General features: G+C 38.6%; 1 protein-coding gene across 1 annotated transcript; it reads right to left on the bottom strand.

Moving 5' to 3' along the window:
• Positions 1–15,515: 15,515 nt before the first annotated feature.
• On the bottom strand, positions 15,516–17,211 carry LOC125583102 (glutathione S-transferase T3-like). The gene is made up of 3 exons (XM_048749666.1): positions 17,122–17,211; positions 16,683–16,750; positions 15,516–16,107 (listed from the first exon to the last, which is right to left on the bottom strand). The coding sequence occupies exons 1-3, from the start codon at positions 17,209–17,211 to the stop codon at positions 15,516–15,518; spliced, it is 750 nt and encodes a 249-aa protein (XP_048605623.1).
• Positions 17,212–21,543: the final 4,332 nt, after the last annotated feature.

Here is a 21,543-nt window from a genome sequence, read left to right on the forward strand (position 1 = left end):
ATATGAGTGTTTAGAATATATTTTATGGGTCTGGAGTATGTTTTAGAGTGTTTTCAAGTTCAGGTACGTTTTGGAGAATTTTGGTGATTTTAGAGGATTTTGGAGCTTTTTGAGGTGCAGAACTGCATAGACGCGTCAGATGTTTAGATATGGATGGAGACCTCTCCACGGTGAGAGTGAGCCCATATTTTGACATACGATATAAATTTGTGTTAACTTTCCAATGCCACCGGTGTGAGGTCAATCCAATGGTTATATCAGAAGTTATGCCCGTTTTACTGGAGAGTTGTACATCTGCCTCGCAAAATGAAGATGTCGAGGAGACTAATGGAATGTCGATCAACGGTGCACCCTTGGTTTCAATCGACGGTGATTCCAGAACGCGGGCCGAGCCTATTTCATGATCAACTTAAGCCCAGAAGTTACCAGAAGTTACCATAATACACCTGGACGACTCAGAACCCTACTTATGTGTTGTCTACGCCATTATTGACGGCTACGCTTTCTTTGATTCATTATTCTTGTTTTAAGGTTGGAGAAAAGATCAATTCTCCTTCAGAGATTGATTGGAACGCCATTGGTTTTATCATTGATTTTCTTTATCTATTATATATTCAAACTATGAATTGTGTTACTGCTTGCGTGAGTGGTAATTCATCTTCTTAGGTTTATGGATTATATGAGCTTAATGTCAAACTGAATCTGCTAGGATTGCTAGGGTTTTTTTACTGATTTCTACACCATGGTAGCTTGTTATATTAGGATCTGGAATAATTAGAAAAGCACGACAGTGTGGCAATCAATTAACGGAACTCAAATCCTGTTGGATTAGATACCTAGGCGCATACGACAGTTGGTCTAGGAATCTAGTTGAACATAATCAATTAGGTCATTAACGCTTGTCTGAAGAAGCATCGATCGACGCTCGCTCCTTATTCGACAACCGGAACACATGACTTAGACAGTTGATTAGTAATTACATGTGAAAGTTGGATTACTTACTTTAAAATTGAGTTCTAGAATTGAATCTATAAAATCCTTAGCATCCTTTATTGTAGTATTGAATCTTTTGATTGATAAATCCCCAAGTCTAGTTATTTCTCCTTATTGTTTACAAACCTCAATCAACCAATCGAACAACTGCCTCGTTCACCTTGCTTTCATTTTTTTACTGCTTTATAAACTATTTTCCTAGCTTAACCTTGAATTCTAAAGTCTATTGTGTTCCCTAGCTCTCTGTGGATTCGATCCCTAAGTACTACAGTTGAACTTCTTATTTGAGAGAGTAAAAATCACTCCTTAGGGTAATTTGAGTGATATCAAATTTGGCGCCGTTGCTAGGGAGCTTTGATCGCCATTAGACTTGATTAATAGGTTTAGTCTAGGTTTTTATTTACTGTTTTAAGCTGCTCACGAAAAATTTCTTATTTTTCAGGTACATGCCCATTAGTACCAGAAGTAGCAAGGAGGAATTACTTTTCTTCTCAGGCCCATCACATATGGAACGCATGATCCGCAAAGAGAAATGCGTAGCATCGATCGACACCAACTCTTCTTCGTCGATCGACATTTGTGAGCGAGCAACGATCGAAACTTCAACTCGAGCGTCGATCGATACCGAACCGGGGGTATGATAATGGAGATCTGCATGACCCCGGGGGTCATCTGTGTAATGTAGCAGGTCAGAAAGTAGATGCACATGGGGTCGTAATCCTTGAAGCATCTGCTGCTACTGAGATTGATAGAGTTCTTCGACAGAGTACGATAGCAGAATTGATCAGGCCTAGTCAGTTCTCCAACATGTTTACGATTCAACCTCCAGCAATCCAATGAGTTGATATGAAACCCGCCTACTTCTCTTATGTGGGTCAACACCTTTTTTATGGTCTTCCTCATGAAAATCCCCTGGACCATATTGAGACACTAGAAGATTTTTTCTTTGGCATCTAGGAGCATGAAGTAACCAAAGACTACATCATCTGCAAGCTGTTCAAATATTCTCTCTCTGGGAATGCAGTTAGTTGGCTGAAGCTCTTACCATCAGGATCTCTCACTACCTGAAATGATGTTAGGACTGCGTTTTTGACTAAATTCTTTAATGATGCAAAGGCTGAAGAGATAAGAGATGAGATTTGGACATTCTCTCAGGGACCTACTGAAACATTCAAAAGCTCTTGGGACAGGTTTAGGAGATACCAAAGGGACTGTCCACATCATGGTTTTACAGAGATTTAGCGGTTGAAATAATTATGTAAGGGTATTGATGTGCGATATCATATAATGATGCATACTGCAAGCGAAGGAAACTTCGAGAAAAGGACCCCAGAAGAAGCTCAGAAACTGATTGAGAACTCGGTGTCAAGCAAAAGTACCAAGAATCTGGATATGCACAGGATGAAATCGGTTGTAATGGATGGTGACAAGATCGTTGAGGCTGAGATTTGTTATGTACATGAAGTTTAATTGGTGGAACAGGCAGCAGAGAAGGATGAGAATTATGACTATACTCAGAGGATGGAATCTATGATGGAAAAGATCCTGAAAATTCAGCAGAAGATGAGTGACCACTTAAATCTGAGGTTGGATTTTGTCTACAAGGAGCTGACTAGAAAATTTGAAGGCTTGGACACCCATGTCATGATGCTAGGTACCCAAGTTTCTCAGACTGCATAAGCTATGAAGATGCAAGAAGCTCTGGTTAAAGGGAAAGCTGTAGAAAGTGAGAGGCACCAGGTTGATGCCATCTTAAATAATGACTTTGGGGAAGTAGTCGAGCATGAGAAGCTGGAAGAAGAAGCATTTCTAGTCGAAAGTTCTATGTCCATTGGCAGCTCGCATTGGTGTCGATCGACACCATCAGCCGAGCATCGATCGACATCTTCAGCTGAGCATCGATCAACACTATCAGCTGGGCATCGATCGACACCCCCTGAAGAGTACGTAGGAACGGTGAGAATCCAGCGACATTCAGAATTTTCTGCTTGACACCCACATCCTCCCATCCCGTACAAGGTTTAAACAGACAATATCAATCGACATCATCATGATTTAATCGATCGACAACAGAGGAGCACCAAGGGATATCAGCAGCCGAGCAGCCATCGACAAACGCCAATGACATGTCAAATGCGTTTACCAGACCTCGATGCACACCACTTGAATTCAGCTAGAAACCCATCTAAGACATCAGTTTGTTTACAGACAACAGAAAAAACCAATCAGCAACTTGTGTAAGCACCAGAGCAAGAGCAATCGACTCTAGCTGAAACCTCTTTCGTTGAGAGTGTCGATCGGCGACATAACCAATTGTCGATCGACAATAAATGGATGGACATGAACCTGTCATGGAATGGCAGGCAACAAAAGAAAGAATTTCAATTGAGAAGAGAATGAAATTTAGGAAACCCTATATTCCTAAACACCTCAGGAGAGAAGCTCACAAAGTGGAACTAGATGGATTTCACAAGTGGGTGAAGAGGGTTCCTAAGGATATGTATTTCGAGGTTGCTTATCATAAGTACAGACTTAGTAATTTCTTTAGAGAGACAGATAAGGACATTAAGTGGCAATTCAACAAGGTAAACCTTAAACACAAGAGGACACTTAAGAAGGAGCAAGATCCTGGAAAGTTCCTGATTCCATGCTGTATACATAGCCACAATTTTCCAAACGCCCTCTGTGATACTGGATCTGTAGTCAGCATCATGGCCATAGACACTGTTGAGCTATTAGGACTAAAGATGAAACCTTCTCAAGATAGTTTCACTTTCATGGTTAATCCAAAGCAAACTCATCAGGGATGATCAAGAATGTTAAGGTGGAGATAGGGGAATGCATTATCCCTGTGGACTTTCATGTTGTGGATATCACAAATCAGGTAAGACATCCCCACTTTTTTTTTGAAGAGCCTTCATGGCTACAGTGGGGGCAGTATGTGATCTCAAGAAGAATAAGAAGTGCCTGACTAATGTCGATGAAACTATCTTCTATGATCATGTGGGAAGAAGAAAAGTGAGGAGTTTATTTCATGCATAGAGATGTTTGAAGATCCAGCACCTACAGCTGATTCAAATCGTGAGCCTGCAAAACCAGGATTAACATCGGTCGACATTCAGATTTCAGCATCGGTCGACACTCAACTTTTAGAATCGATCGACACGAAGCTTTCAGCATTGGTCGACACCCTCCGAATTTCAGAACAGACCGAGACTGAAAAGTCTAAGTCTGGGGGAAAGACTAGGAAGAGGAAGAAGAAAAAGAATGTAGATGCTGATTTCCTATCACTAGTCCCTTCACAATTTCAAGAGGGAAGTCTAGAGTATATAGTGCGTTGCAGAGGAGGTCCAGAACCTTTTACCAAGATCAGAGTGCTATGTGATTCAGAGCTGAGACTCAAAGGAAAAGCTTCTCCAAGAGCTTTTGTCAACAACATCAACAAGATGAGGAAGAGAGATACAGAGACTTGTTCTGGAGCGAGTTCTCATTCTCATCCAGACTAAATCAGATCTCCAAAAGTCAAGATAATGACTAAAAATAAGTGCTAAGTGGGAGGCAATCCACTGTTAGGTTTGTTGAAAATTTGGTTTTATTTTCATCATTTACTCATTTTCGTTTTTATTTATTGCAGACTTAAAAAAAATAACCAAGGAATAGAGTTGATATACCAGCATCGACTGACACCTGATCATTGTCGGTCGACACCACTTCACGAGTATCGTGTGACACCTGATCAGTGTCGCTCGACAGAGCATCAACAGAATCGATCGACCGCCACTTAATTGTGTTGATCGACATTCCCATCCAGCTAGAAGGTATACCTATTTTCCTTGTTACAATTAGTACTTATGATTTACTTTTCCACCAATCTTAGACTGTATAACACCGAGGATATTGTTGTTTAAGTCTGGGGAAGGTATTACTGATATTGTGCTTTATTTTGAGTTATATATTTGTTAAGTTTTTATTGAGTCAAGAAAGGGATGATGAATTTTATCAATTTTACTTACTATCTAACCACTCTCTAGCACCATTATTTCAGGTTATTGACTACAAGGTGTACTGAATGAAAATGCTAAAGTGAATCACCTGCCAATAACATCCATGCTAGCTGAGGAAGTCTGAAGGAACCGAAGCTGACTGCCAACCTTAATCAACTTAACTTGCTTATCTTGGGGCTTGGTATATATGGGATTGGATTCCTCTTTCAGGTCTGAAAGGTATATAAGTCTGTAATTTTTTTGTTTCCTTCTCTCCTCTTTTCGGCATCCAGAAAGAAAGAAAAAAATAAAAGATTGAAATGATTTCTTGCGGTTTAGAGGGGTAGGAGTGTCTCCTGCGACCCCATTATTCTACTCTAATAGATTGATCACACATTGTTGGAAAGCGAGTGGTATGTACATTACCGACGATCCCACTATTCGCCTACACTTTGTCAAGAAAAGGAAAAGAAAAAAAAAGCGAGAAGAAGATAAATAAGATGGACTGCATCATCATCATCTATCTTATTAAAATAGAAGTACACTTGAAAATTAACCCTTAGACTAGCAAAATATTTATAACCAAATGCCACTGAAGTAATTAAATGAATCTATTTTAAATAATCTTTGTTTTTTCCAAAATTAATGAAGTAATAAATAGTCCTAATTCTATGTTTTCCATGTCTTTTACAAAATTAATAAAATATTTCCTAAATTAAATTCAGAATAAATTCAACATAAATATTTTAACTTATCTATTTCATATTAATATTATAAACATTAATGAATATCAATAATATACACAAAATATTTATGTAACAATATAAGGTACATTTTGTCTCATTCTCCCCCACAATTCACGTTACTCTTTTTTTGAACAAATTCTTCTTCTTTACCAATATAAATATATTACACGCACCATTATAATTATTTACCAACTTACCATGTATCCACACAAAAAAAAAAACATTTGTATAGATGCACGAGAGTGCTATCGATTAACATAACCCGAAATTTGATGGATTAGATACCTATTTGCAGCAAGAGTTGGTCTAAGGCAATATCGAATCTGTCTTAATGCTTGGTTGATTCATCTACTTCGCAGCGAGAGTTGGTTTTAGATTAGAGTTAGGCATCTAATATTCTTCCGCAGCGAGAGCTGGGAAACTTAGTTGTTGCATTGAAGTCCCAGAATTGAACCTTACAAACCTATGGGATCTACTGATTTATGTTTTGAATCTCTTGTTTTATAAACCTTTAGATCTAACGCTTATGTATCTGTTAAATTGCTTATCTTTTAACTAATATATTTTACTGCTTTCTATTTCATATGGCTTAGCTTAGCTTGAAACTATACATCTATTGTGTGATCTCCAATCCATGTGGATTTGTTCCTTACTATGATGACACTTTTATTTAAGAGAGTTGCTTGAGATTAATTTGAGAAATTACCTTCTCTCTAACAAACAAACAAACAAAAACCTAGCCGCTCCTTCATCTTCTCTGACGCCGGCGGTCCCCTTAGCCGATGCCGAAGTCAGCTCACTTTCTTTCCTGCTTTGCTCTGCTGCTCTTTCTTTCTCTCATCGGACTTGCTCTGATTTGGATCGCTGCTTGAACTCCCATTTCTACTCGCGATAGATCTGGGGTTTGAGGCTTCGATGGTCTCAGATATGGTGTGAAGGCAACGATAAGGGCGATTTTTTGTTGTCGGAGTCGGCTTCGCAGGAGGTCGGAGGTCTAGATCCGTTCTTGAATCTCTTTCAGTGGGTTTGGAGGTACCATGGCGGTGAGTAAGAGTGCGCTTGGGATCCGCATCAACCCTCCTTCTCGTATGTTCAGATAGCTGGAGGTAATTTTCAAATTTTCGCAGATCTAGGGTTTCCTGACCTTAGCGTGACAGCGTGTGGTTTTCTGTTTTATGGGCCTTGGTCGATCCTGCTGCTGGTTTTCATTAGTGGACGCGTGTCAGGGGCTACTCTCTCTTGGTGTAGTCGCTAGAGGCTTGTTGGCTCTTGTGGCAGCGCATGTTGAGCCACGAGGCTGTATCCGCGTCTCATAGTGGTCTCTGTCACCTCGTCCGTCTTGTTCCCTCCCAATAAATGTCCAGCTATTCTCGGCTTGGCGGGTGGGTCCTTGCGTTGGTGGCCTACCAGGGTTGGAGGTTTGTGTGGTCTGTTAGCAATTCTTTTGAGACAAGCGTCGGGATGGTCAAAATATACCGCGTTCGGAGCTCACGTTCTTCACCGATGATATCACCCTCTCAACGGCTGCATGGTCTTGTGTGAGGGGCTCCTCTTGCTGCCTCTCCATTCTGTCAAGGCATTGCTGCGTAGGTGATGTTGTCCCACTTGGTTATAGTTAGTTGTGTTTTTGCATTCTGTTTTTGGTGTTGTCTTTAGATTTCATTACTGCAAATCTATCTCTTGTTATCCTCTGTACTCTGTCACAAATCCGAAAATACCCAAAATAAGTTTTGATATTTCATGATCATCGTCTATGGTAGTTTCAGAAGTCCGTTATGATTTTATTTCTTTAATTCAAAACATAGTCTCATATTTATTGACTGAGAGAGGAAATCGTACTATTAATTTTTTTTTTTTTTGCAAAAGTAGATCATCTATAATAAAAAAATTTGAAAACTATAAATATATATAAGTTACTCTTTACTTCTTTTTTTCAACCGTGTGTTTGAGCAACTCCAGTGAAGAGTTCTCACCACTGAATTCTAAATATATATATATATATATATATATATATTATTAATATTTAACTGTGAGTATTTCAAAATTAAGGAAAGTTCAATTGACAGTATTTATGTTTTCTCACCATTAGAATCTAAAACATATATTGTTCAAAAAAAGAATCTAAAAATATATATATGTATTTATATATATGTATATGTAAATATTAATATATAGTTAGGTTTCTTATAACTTTAAAATATTCACAATTAATATTAATATTTGTTTTTTTTTTTGAGAACCCTTGAATTGCTCTTAGAAATTTTTGTTTTTATAACTAGTAACATTGAGCAGTTATTTTTAATATTTTAAAAACTTGTGAATATGAATGACCAACAAAAGTTGACCAAAAAGAAATGACCAGCAAAAAAGGCGCTTGATTTTCTTATAAAACAAAGGATTCCTAAAACAAAAGACGCTTGAGCAATGTCGAACCATCCATCCATCTGGACGCGTGGAACAATAAATATATTGCTTAACCATGCACCTCATCACTCATCAGCCCGAAACATTTAAGTGCGTCGACGTTGGCTCTAGATAAATAATGTTCATTTTTTTGACAAAAAATAGTGTTTCATTTTTTTTTTTTTAGTAAAATGTTAAATTGATTATACCAAATTTTTCTGTTTTTTACAAAGATTATAGGGGATAACAAGTAGCGGAAGAATTGAAATACAATCTAAACAGCAGTGCTATACTCAACAAGCTAAGCAAAGAACAAAGACTAGAAACAAGATTAATGGAGATGGAAGCCAACGAAGCAAGCTTGAACCAAAGGAAATGGTAAGGACCGCAAGACAAACAGGTTGCCACGAGAAGAAGAGAGATGGCGCCCTCAAACCCTGATGTTACAACTTCCTACAGCTTCCGGAACGCCTACAGAACACTCACCGCCCCAAGAATCACAAGCACAAACATACAAACCAGCACGAGATCAACATACCCTGGCGGCACGAGGCCGAGACACCATCCGACGATGCCGTCGTTCAGTCTGAGACTTAGAGATTGCCGCCTCCAAACCTCATAACCGGGACCGTTATACCCGTTGAACCGGGAGCTCATATAGAGCAAGTGGACCGGACATAACCCCCACCTCCAGAGCAGCTTCACCGAGTGAGAGAGCAGCCTGAGCGCCCAACTGAATACCTGTCTCCAACCAACCAAACTACATCGCTTCGACAAAAGCTAAGGAAAGCTGAGCGACAACACTAAGGAGAGAAGGACAGCGACGGTGAACGCCACACATCGAAGCTTTGAGGAGAGCAAACCCGCAAGACACCTCGAACAGGAGTCTGAGTTAACACATCTCCACGCGCCGCCACCAGAGCTGCCTCCTAGCAAGAGAGCAAGCTCACCGCCGAGGAAGAGCTCCACGCGCAACCACCTCAGACCACGATGGATACAAAGCTCGGACAAAGAACCTGAGTTAGAAATAACCCGGATCCGAGACCTAGAGGGCCTCACCGATGGACCACGCGCCGCTAACCGAGAGCACGACGAGATCTGAGTAGAAAATCTCCCGACCAAAAGCACCGAAGCAGATCCGAGTTGAAACCACGAAGAGGGGCACATGCCGTCCTCTAGCAACTCCATCTCACCGGGACCATCACAGATCTACTCAAGATACTTCATATCTGCATTCGGGAAGAGACCTCGACGGTTCGCCTCCGCCGAACCACAAGAAAGACCACAGAGAGAACAAGAGAAGTGGAAAAAAAAGGAAATAGAGGGGGGGGCTTCCGATGACCGCGAGAAGGACGGCAGTCGCCGGAGCCGAACAGCTCAAGGAAAAAGGGGGACTTTTTATAGAGAGGGGGGAGAAGAAGTTTTTAGAGAGAGAAAGTCCAAGATCAGTGTTTTTTCTAGTGTTTCATTTTTATTTTTTTTGAAAAAGGGCTTTCAATTATAAATAAAAACGTTTACATGATAAGGTACGAAACCTTATAGTTAGAAAAAGTTTGCATGAATACAAATCATGATGACATCATCTGAATGCTATGAAACATTCAAACGTTCAGAGAGTGAAACCAAGAGGAGAAATGAGATCAAGCAACTAGCGAGTATTACCACGGCCGCGACGGCCATGCTTACCTCTCCCTTGTGTTGTCTTCCATACTAGATCTTGGAACTTGATTGGAGGTCTTGATTCCCTCCCCCTAGTAAACCCGAGCGAGCTCGCTGTTTCATCAGGGGCCATGTCCACATCACCAAGGACAGCGAACCGAGAAGGACTCTGAAATTCACTTACCTGAGCCGATGTGTTTAAGGGATCAACCATAGAGGCTTTTTGGACCTCCCTGTTGATAATGTTTGATGGAGAAAATTCCATAGTATAAGCTGAGATGGGAGTAGATGCAATATCTACTAATGGTGATAAAGTCTTGGTCAAAGTTTGCTGTGCTAGTTGGTTATCATGTTGGATCTGTGGGGTATTTGAAGCTTGGCATTCCTCTGGTACATCTTTAATAAAATGGCATTCCAAAGGAGGAAGTGAAGAATCATTTGGTACCTGAGGCACAGTAACAGACGTTTTATGAAGGCTTCCTGAGATTGTTTCATCATTATTTTCCTGCAAGTTTTTGTCTATGTCAACAACGGGAATGTCAACACTCACACCCTCTGGATTTGCTGAGGAACCAGAAGAATCTAGAGGTTTTGAAAGCAAAAGACACCTCTTCGCTTTATGACCTAAGCCGCCACATCTCTCACAAGTTGAAGGTATCCAAGTGTATTCTACTTTAACCAGATAAATATGGCCTTGCTTATCATCCAGAGCTATAAGTTACGGAAAATTTCTCTCCAACTCCATTTCAACTAGCACTTTAGCTTCCCCCATGTTTGAAGGATCCAAGCGAGGCTTATGAGTTAAGATAGGCTCTCCAAGGCCAGAAGCAACATGACTAATTCCTAGTCTTGAATAGCAGCAATCTGGAATTTCTTTTAGAGTAACCCACACCGGTAGTGTTGAAACTTCAGGTATTTTAAAAGACCCCTCCAGAATCCATGGCAAAACAAAGAGCAAACAATCATCGATATGCCAAATTCCTCTTTGGATTACCCAATGACGAGTAGGTTGATGTGGGATATGAAACATGTAGGATGAATCACTCAGCTTCTTGCAAGAGATCTTACAACTTCTTCCCCAAATCCTATTAGCAACAGCATGAACCAATCCACCCGGAGGTAAAGAGCACTTATGAAACTTTCGTATGATATACTCATCCTTGTTTTCAGGTCCTAAATTATGAACTTTTGATGGGATTGATACCTCAGGCGTCCCATCTAGTCTGTATGTGGGTGAAGCAGCCCGGTACAGATTGCGAGATTCTGGACTCAATCTTGTAGCCCAAGGAAACCGGAGAGTGCCATCTGCTTTAAGTTCTGGAGGTGGTAGTTTTGCAACCGGAAGCTCTAGTGAACGAGTAGGATGCTTACTCTTTGGTTTCTTGTTCAGGATCTCATCATTAAGAGATGGCCACAGAGCAGCTAGTTGGTTTCCCACAAGTGCAGGATCATAGTCCTTTGGCGTACTAGGGACAGGAGGTGTAGGAACAGGTTTGAAAATGAGTGGTTTAGCCCAGGAGCCTAATGAAGGTACAAATTGAGTCTCAGCTTGGATAGAAACCGAAATGGACTCAGTGTCTGGAGGAGATGCTTCCTTGTCTCTGGCTTCAGTTGGAATTGGAGACGACGTAGTGTTGGTGATGACAGGCGGAACTTCTCTGGCTTCAATTGAAATCAGAGACACCGTAGTGGAAGTGAAGACAGGCGGGGGTTGAGTGTACGGGCCATCGACGCACGGCGGAGGCGTAGGTGAGGTAGAGACAGACAAAGGAGGCTGAGACGATGGAGTGGTGTTCGAGACCGGCACAGGAGAGTCAGCGCAGGGAAGAAAGGCTCCGCCTTCATTACCTTGCATATCTATTACCGTTGGACCACTTGGGCAGTTAAGAGCCAGAGGCAATCCGAGAGATTCTACCGGATTCGACGGTTGAACCGCTGGAACGTTGATAGAGATTTCATTTGAGGATTCCATAATAAGTTGTAGGGAAGAGATTAGGAGAGAAGAGGAATGGACGAGAGCAGTGGGGACCCTCCGGCGAAGGATACGCCGGCAAAGTCGTCGAGATTCGGAGCTGCGGTTTGCTAAGGGTTTCGCCTTTTAGATCGCGATTTAGGGGCGCGTGAGGAAAATTAAAAAGTTAGTGTTTCATTTTTTGAAAGCTAATAAATAATTTTCATTAGATAAACATTATAAACATGTTTCACGTGAAGTCGTAGAGATTATTTGAATAGCGTGTTTGATTTTGTATACAGTGTAATGTTGTAGTGCGTATCATGTGTGTGGATTTTAAAGCACAGAATCAATGAAACAACAATCAGTTGAAAAGAAAATATTCTTGAAAATTCATTAATTTTGGAAAATTTCATCAACATGAGGAAATAAAGAAGATGTGTATTTCGTGTGGAATCATCAGACTGTAAAACCCTAGAGTTTTTCTAATTAAAAAGTAATTAGAATTATTGAAGTCATAAAGCAGAATATTATAATCATTAGTATAGTACAATTTTCACTTGCTTCAACCATGTTGACCAAAATATGTATTCTTCATTCTATACGTTTACACCACGCACTTTTTTTTTATGTTAAGTATATTATCATTTTAGTTTGTGACAGAAAGTTACAAGGGAACTAGTAGCGGATCAGAAACTAACTACAACAAGAAGCAAAACTAAACATCACAACAACTCTAAACTAACAACTCAAACAGACGACAAATTCAAGGCACCAAACCTGAAACAAAACTAAACAAGCTAGCTAGAAGCGTAAGCTATTGCAATATTTTACTGAACTCAAATTATTTTACTGAACTCAAATTACTAACAAAATGGATATCTGTCAAAAATTAATGTCGAGCCTAAATCCACATTATCAACATAAAATCATAAATAACATAGCGTATAACCTATTTTCTTAACATTTGCAATATTTTTTTGTCAATTTTGAAAATTAAAAACATCCGCGTTTTAACGCGGTATTATCCTAGTAACGGTTTATTTGGGACTCGGTTCAGTTTAATCCACATAATCACATCGATTTAGTTCCATTCTAAACAAGTGTCGAGCAAAACCTTTTATCATTGGATAAAATCTCTTACAATTCTGTTCATTTTCAAAGTTTACTCTAGTTTATTTTTAATTAAACTGTGTCTATACTATAATATGAATTCGTGAAAATTAGAAAACTTGTCAAAGTAACCGGTTTTCATATCCGGTTGTCTGGTTTGATTTAGTTGGTTTCGAGGGTGTGACCACTGTCCACTATCCAATGATTGACAGCGTGAATTTATACTAAAAGGTTTAAAAGCACGACGTCGATAATGACACGTGAAAAATAATAAACATGAGAAGGTTGACTTTTTTAGTGTTACCTTTTGCAATCTAATAAAATCACTAATTTTTCATCAAAAAAAAAATCACTAACTTTTCAAATAAACCGCGTCAAACCCACGAGGCACGAGGAGACAACGACTAAGAGCACCGTTATCCCAAGAAACCATTAAAGTCTCTTGATGACTTGTTTAGTAATAAATATGAATGAAATTTTTTTGTTAAAATACACTTAATTTTTCATCCTCTATTGCAAGTTTCTTAAGTATGGGTTTTTCAAACAAAAAAAATTAAAACATAAATTTATTTAAGAAATTTTTTATTTATTAAATAAAATATAAAAAAGATGAAAAATTAAACATAGATTTAAAAAAAAACATAAAAAACCAAAGATTACTCAAATAAAAGATAATAATTTGAAATAAGCGTCTGAGCTCAGTTGTTGTCTTCGTCACGTCCAAATTTACGCCAAATATGTTCAACCAAATCATCTTTCAATTGTTGATGCATTTGTCTATCACGAATTCTAGTACGAACACCCATCATATTAGCGATATTTGTAGGCATATCTGTAGAAAGCGTGAGATCGACATATGAACTACCATTCTCTTCTCCTTGTTGAAACTCTGAAACATCAAATTGAGTGTATCCATCTCGTTCGTCTTCTACTATCATATTATGGAATATGATACATGCTCGCATAATCTTCCCAATTTTGGTTTTATCCCAAAAAATGCTGGATTTTTAATAATGGCAAAGCGAGCTTGCAAGACTCCAAAAGCACGCTCGACATCTTTTCGGACAGCTTCTTGACGTTGAGCAAATAAAACTGCTTTCGGCCCTTGTGGTATTGGAATAGATTGGATAAAAGTTGTCCATTTAGGATAAATACCATCGGTGAGATAGTAAGCCAAATGATACTCTCTTCCATTGACATAGTAAGTGACTTTTGGAGCTTGACCATTTATTATGTCATCAAAAACAGGTGAGCGATCAAGAACATTGATATCGTTTAATGTACCTGGAGGTCCAAAAAACGCGTGTCATATCCAGAGATCATATGAAGCAACCGCCTCTAAAACGATTGTTGGTTTACCCGAATCACGAGAATATTGCCCTTTCCAAGCGGTGGGACAATTCTTCCACTCCCAATGCATACAATCGATGCTTCCTACCATCCCGGGAAATCCGCGATGCTCTCCAATATCAAGTAGACGTTGAAGATCAGCCGGTGTTGGTCTTCTTAGGTACTCATCACCGAATAAATTTATTATTCCTTCCACAAAATTTTCCACACATAACTGAGTTGTAGTTTCACCGAGCCGGAGGTATTCGTCGACCGTATCAGCCGCAGTTCCATACGCCAATACACGAATAGCTGCTGTAATTTTTTGGAGTGCAGAGAGACCAAGCCTTCCAAGACTATCTTCTCTTTGCTGAAAGTATCGAACTTCGTTGGAGAGTCGATCAACAATATGCATGAACAATGGCTCGTTCATTCTAAAACGGCATCGGAAATAAGTTTCAGGATATGTTGGATTATCACTGAAATAATCATTTCATAACCGTATGTGGCCTTCTTCACGATTTCTTTCGATATAAACTCGTTTTTTCCGTCTCTTCGTTTCATCTTCTTGACCACCATAATTTTCGAAAAAATTATCGAATGTTTCATCAAAATATTGATCAAAATTTTCATCATTTACCCCCTCATTGTTATGGAAAGAAGATGCCATAATATGAAATGTTGTGTGTTTTTTTCGATGTTGTGTTTGATCTTTTTTTTTTTTTTTGGAAGAAACAATAACGAACTTGAGATTGAAGAAACAAGAAAGTAGAAAGAGCTTGAGATTGAAAAAAGAGCTTGAGATAGAAGAAAGAACTTGAGATTGAATGTTTTGTGAAATAAGAAGAAAGAGCATGCATTTATACAACTTTCTTACACTTTGCTTAAGAAATTCCGTGACATGAGATTATACAACACGAGTTCTTGGCAAGAGAGTAAAACAGAGTAAAATACAAAAGTCTGTGACATGAAAGAGACTACAACACGAGGTCTTGACAAGAGAGTACAACACGAGGTCTTGACAAGACCTGATACTACAAACAAACATCAACCACAATCCGTGACAAACAACAACATGATGCCAAGGTTTCTTTGCTGGTCCGTGACAGAAAGGAGAGAAGAGAGTTGCAAGACAGTCCAAGACATAATCCGTGAGTTGCAAAGAGTCCAATAACCTGAAACAAACAACAACATGAATCAATAACCGTGAGTTACAAACAACAACATGAATCAACATGAAACAACATAACAACTTCAAACATGAAACAAAACAACATAAAATAGAACAACAAGAACTTCAAACATGAAATAGAACAACAAAGAACATGACCTTTAGAACTACCTAGACAACAACTCATTAATCAACTTCTTCTTCAGAGCTTCTTCGTAATCAGCAAGAGGTTCTTTTCTGGCTAGTAGACTATCAAGTAGTATCATCTTGGAAAGCCTCTCTTTGATAACCAGGTCCTGCTGTTGGATGGACCACATGGTCTGAAACTCTGAGATCCTATCATTCCCCTCTACCTTCGTCTTCTTTCCTTTTGCGGCCTTAACACCCGGGGGACGCTCTTCCTCATCAGTTCTTGTTTCATTTGCGGCTGAACTCTCTGACTGTGAACCCTCCTGACACTTCCTCCTTTTTGAGCTTCCTTCGGATTTAAGGCCACACCATTTTTGATCATTTCTTAACTCATTCCAAGCATGCTCAAAGACAAAAAAAATTTTGTGGTTGTTAAAAAAGATCTCATGGGCTGATTTGAGAACATCATTCTCATTTTGCCCACTAGTTTTCTCTCTAGTTGCTGCTTCAATAGCCCCACAGAACTTGTTTACTTGATCATTGATCTTGTGCCACCTCTGCTTGCAATGATTTGCGTCTCGCTGTTCAGTGGCTGCAACCTTTGGACTTGCCGCAAAGTAAGCGGCAATCCTTTTCCAAAATGTACCTGACCGTTGCTCATTTCCCACTACTGGATCTTTGCTTGTGTTAAGTCAGGAGCTGATAAGCACAATATCTTCTACCGGCGTCCACAACCTGAGTTCCCTACGCTCTGCAGAACTGTCGTCAGGGTAGCCTGAAGCTTCAGCTCCTTGACTTCCAAACAATGGGACTTGCGATGAAGATAGTTAGACACTATCTTCAACAAAACTAAAGACACCTCCTTGTTGACTCGTAAGGAGATCAACAAAGTTACCACTCGGCCGGTATGTATTTGAATCCATACCCGAGAATGTACAGAAGACAGAAAGAAAAGAAGAAGGTAAAACAGATACAAGGAAGAGAAGAAGAAGCAATGTTTATAACAGAAGAGAGAAAGAGAAGAACACTGTCTTAAATACATCAAACAACTAAATACATAAACCAAACACATTCATCACGCTTCAAAAGCTCTTTCTATCTAACCATCATCCTAGCCATTACACCTATTTATTACACTAAGCAAAACATAACTACCTAACTCAACCATAAAGTGCTCAATAAATTCCAATGAAGTAGACATTTACCTGTATTGCTCTGCTTTGCAGTCCACTGCTTTGAGGTTCCTTCTTCTTGTTTCGTGGATCCACGCAGCCTAACACACAAACACACGAACAGAAAGTCAGAAACGATTTGAAGTATTAATGAATTTGAGAAGCACAAACACACATACAGAAAGTCCAAACTTATCACAAACGATTTTTTCAATGACATAACATCCAACGATTTTATGTCAACGATTTTATCAATAACATAACAACAAACACAGAAACTAAAAATATAATTAGATACAAAACACATTTGACCCATCCATCTTAAGACAGAACATACCGAATCAAACAATTCAAAATTGTGTGTTCAAACTTTTAAACACATCAAATTTGATCTATCCATCTTTATTCAAACAAATCCAATTATTTTGCTCCATCGCCAAAAAATTATAACATGAAACAACAGAAGCTTTACCGGTTTGAGATTCAAGGAGAGCCACCGTGAGAGAGCTCCGTCGCCACCGAGAGACAGCTTCATCGCCATCGAGGAGAGCTCCGGTGCCATCGAGGAGAGCTCCGGCGCCGTCGAGGAGAGCTCTGTCGCCACCGATACACAAAATCGAACCGAACAAACAAAAAAAGAGTAAAAATTGCGATAAGAACAAGTTGAACAATAAGCAATCACATGCATAATGAAACAACATAACAACCGGATTACCTTTTGATTATAGCCGAGCCACCGCGGGAAAGCTCTGTCGCCGTCGGTGTAAAACCCCCGATCAATCGCCTTTCCCCACCGATCATAACAAGAAGAGGTTTGATCGAAGACATGCATAATCGATCAATATCGCCTTTCGCCAAAAAAATCACCTTCCTCGAGAGGATTTTTTTAGAGAAAGAGAGAGAAAGCCAAGTTTGAGACGCGTTTAACGCGTAACCGAAGGTCACCCTATCCTTTGTTGAGACGCGTCCACCAAGATGCGTCCCTTCCCGTGATAACTAAAGACCCGTCTCTTCTGCTTTCTTCCCTTTTTAATTTTTTTTTAATTACATTAACCTTAAGAGACGTGATTAATATACGAGGATAATCATGCTCTAACATCAACATCATCAACTCTTGCTCTCTTCGTCCCCTTTCTTTGCTTTTATCCCTCGACGCATAATCACTTATAAGTAGTATTGGCCCTAAACTTATGCATTCTAAGGAAAAAGTTTCGCAAACATACATAACCGTTAAAATTGAAATATCAGGCATAAAAAAAGTCATGACTTCTGTTTTAATAATATATACATCAATCATCACTATCATAAATATAATAGTTATAAATATAATGGTTACAACTTAATGTAATAAATAATACTTTATTCATGTTTGTTACAGTTTTATAAATATCAAAGCTCATTTGAAATCATAATGACTCATGGTTCGTAAAGGTCATGAAAATAGTTTGAGAATGAACACCAAGAATTTGGATTTCATTTTGCGGGCTATTCTATTTAATATAAGCATGCGTGTTTTGGTTTTTCAGATGAGATTCAGATCATTTTTTGGGTTTGGATCCCTCGGGTCTAAACATTTATATCTAACTAGATATTTGAAATTTTTTGTTTGAATTTGAGTCTTTTTCTTTTGATTCTGGGTCAGCTCGGATCTATATTTAAAATAATCTTAAAATATCTAATACATAGCGGATCTGGGTCGGTTCATGTATTTAGAACCTTAAAAAATACCAAAAATATACAACTAAATAATAAATTAAAATATAGAATATATAGCAAACAGAGTTATAGTCTTAAATATTCATGTTTTTAGATCGGGTACAAATCGATTCTTATCGGATCGGGTATATTCGGATAGTTTCTTTTCGGTTCTTGTTCTTTCGGATAAAGAAAATTTGAACCCTACTAAATATTTATAAAATTTTGGTTCGATTTCAGGCCGGTTTAAGTTTGGATTTTTGGATTCAGCTAAAATGCCCTTTATTAATGAAATACGTAAAATATCAGTCAAACAAAATACATATTGAACATACATATTAAGTCATTTATGTTATAAGATTCAAAACAAAATTTGAGTAATGTGGGATGGGTTAACAAGATAAATATTTCAACTCAATTAAACAACTTTTAAAATAAAACTAAAACTAATGTGAAACAGGTCAAAATGATGAATTAATAGAATTCACTTAATAAAAAATAGATAAATTAAATTATTTAATTTTTTTTAAAAATATATATATATATATATATATATATTTATTTACATTACGTACAAAATTAAAATTTTCAGTTTTATAAAATTTTATTAACAAAAACATAATCTCGCGTTTTAACAAAAACTTAATCACGCGCTTTGAAAAGGCAGATCAAAATCTAGTAATCACTTATAACGTAGTATTGCCCTTATACTTATGCATTCTCTCAAGTTAAGGAAAAAGTTCCACAAACATACATAATCTTACAATACTAAAAAGAGGATATGAGCTCCACTGAGCCTATCCATGTCAGCCAATTAAATCAACCAATCATACAATTTTAATGATCCACATCATCATCAACACCACACCACGTTAAAACTGAAATATCAAAAACTTATGACCGTCTAGGATGGTATTTTCTGGAAAAAAAACTTTAAAAGCTATTGGTTTTACAGCCAAATGGTTCAGTTGGAAAATGGAAACAGTGAGAACGGTTGAGTATTCGGTCTTGATTAAAGGGAACCCACAAATACATATAAAACCACCAGGGCCCTGCCTGAGTAAAAGCCAATCAAGCATATGCTTGGGGCCTTGAACAATTATATAAATATTAGGGGCCAAATCCTAACAGAAATTACTAAGTGGCTAGGTTGGTTATGTACCTATTAGAAGTAGATAAGGTGCCCAGTTCGATTCTTCCCCATAACATTTTAAATTTTCATAATTTTGAGGGGCCAAATTAATAATTGGGCTTTAGGGCCTAACATTCTCAGGCACGGCCTTGAAAACCACAACAAGGTTTGAGAAAAGGAGATGCTCTTCCTTATCTTTATACTATTTGTGCATATGTTCTCAGTCACTCAATCGATGTAAACACATCAGCTGGCCGGATAAGAGGGATACATATTGGTAATGGAATTCCACTAATAACACATTAATTTTTTGCGGATGACTCTCTTTTCTTCTGTCAAACAAATGAACAAAATTGCAGTACACTAAATGACGCTTTCAACAAATATGAAGAACGCTCTCGCCGGGAAATAAATACAAGTAAATCTTTGCATTCCAAAAAATAAACAAGAAACGCTTCAAACAATTCTGGACATCCTAAACCAAGGAGGCGGAGGAAATACCTTGATCTACCAGAGCAATTTGGACCAAAGAAAAAGAGATGTTACCAATATCATTAATAGCTTTCGAAACATAACTTCAAATTGAAGCTCAAATTTCAAGTCGGTATGACCTTCAAATGCTAGTTTATTTGATGTCATACTTTGTACTTCCTGCCCAACTTACATATGAATTCACCTCGCTTCTAATGATAATTTGGTGGGAGAAAAATGAAAACAAATGTTACAAGAAAAAAAAATGAAAACAACAAGGGCATTCCGTGGGTTGCATGGCACAAACTACAAGCCTCTAAAATGATGGTGGAGTTGCTTTAAGAGACTTTTTTTTTGTCATCAACTTGAACTTTTTTTTTTTGGCAAGAAACGGTTATTCTATTACTCAAACTTGAGGTGGTCTGGGGAGTCAGATCGGAATAAAACAACCAATAAAACATAGAGATCTATGAAAAGAACGTGCATTTCTAGCTAACGAATCTGCAATCTTATTTTGTGTCTTTGGTAAATAGCTGATCTTGAAGTCCGAAAAGCACAACCGAAGAGTTTGAATGATTTCTAGCTCAGTTGAGAAGTTGGGCTAAGCTTGTGGCTCTTGTATCATTGTAATCAGGTCCTTGCAATCGGTCCCAAATCTCTGACAGTTCGAGTGTTGTATCATGCTTTCCATTGCCCATCTTAGCGCTTCTAGCTCTGAGTATAAAGGTGTTTCTCGCCGCATTAAGTTCCTGGATCCCATAAGTTGAATCTTCCCCATACTATCCTTCCAGATCCATCCAATTCCACGGAACTGAGCTATTGAGGTCCACGAACCATCCACCATGCAAATATTACCCAAGCTTAAGGCCTGTATTTCTTCTCCAGGCTGTCCCTATAGAGGAGGTGATATAATTTCCTTCGTATTATGCCAAGCTTGGCATTCACTCTCTGCATACCTGACTAGTTCCAATGGGTCTCTATCTATGCATCTGAACAACTTATCATTCCTGGCTTTCCAGATGTACCAAATTATTCAAGGATAAGGATCTCTATCATCTTCCGGCTTCATTATATTATTCTTCCTCCAGAAAAGATAATCCATGTTAGTGTAAACACTTGGGACAGGAAAATTTTGAGAGCTCGATGGTGTAGATGATAATTCCCATGCTTGTAAGACTGGTGGGCATTCAAAGATCGCATGAGTAACAGTTTCTTCTGGCTCTCCACATCTTGGGCAGTAGTTATCACATCGCATATTGCGGCGTACCAAATTCCTTGTAACCGCTACCTGTCCAGAAATTAATTGCCATATAAGATGGCAAATTTTTTGTGGCGTATTCACTGTCCAGGCAAAGGCTTGGAGTTTAGTTATATTGGGCTGTAGGACTTCTAAATCCTCATATGTTCGCATCAAATTCGTAGCAACCCAATATCCAGACTTGACCGTATATTGACCACTTTTGGTGTAGGTCCAACAAAAAGTATCCTGTCGGTGAGTAGGGCTTATGGCCAAACTCTGAATCATCGGAATGTCTTCTTGATCCACATATTGTTCCAGTAGTCGTGCATCCCACTCCTTTGACTCAAAATCAATAA

This window comes from Brassica napus, chromosome C3, assembly GCF_020379485.1.
Source record: "Brassica napus cultivar Da-Ae chromosome C3, Da-Ae, whole genome shotgun sequence".
NCBI classification, from domain to species: Eukaryota; Viridiplantae; Streptophyta; class Magnoliopsida; order Brassicales; family Brassicaceae; genus Brassica; species Brassica napus.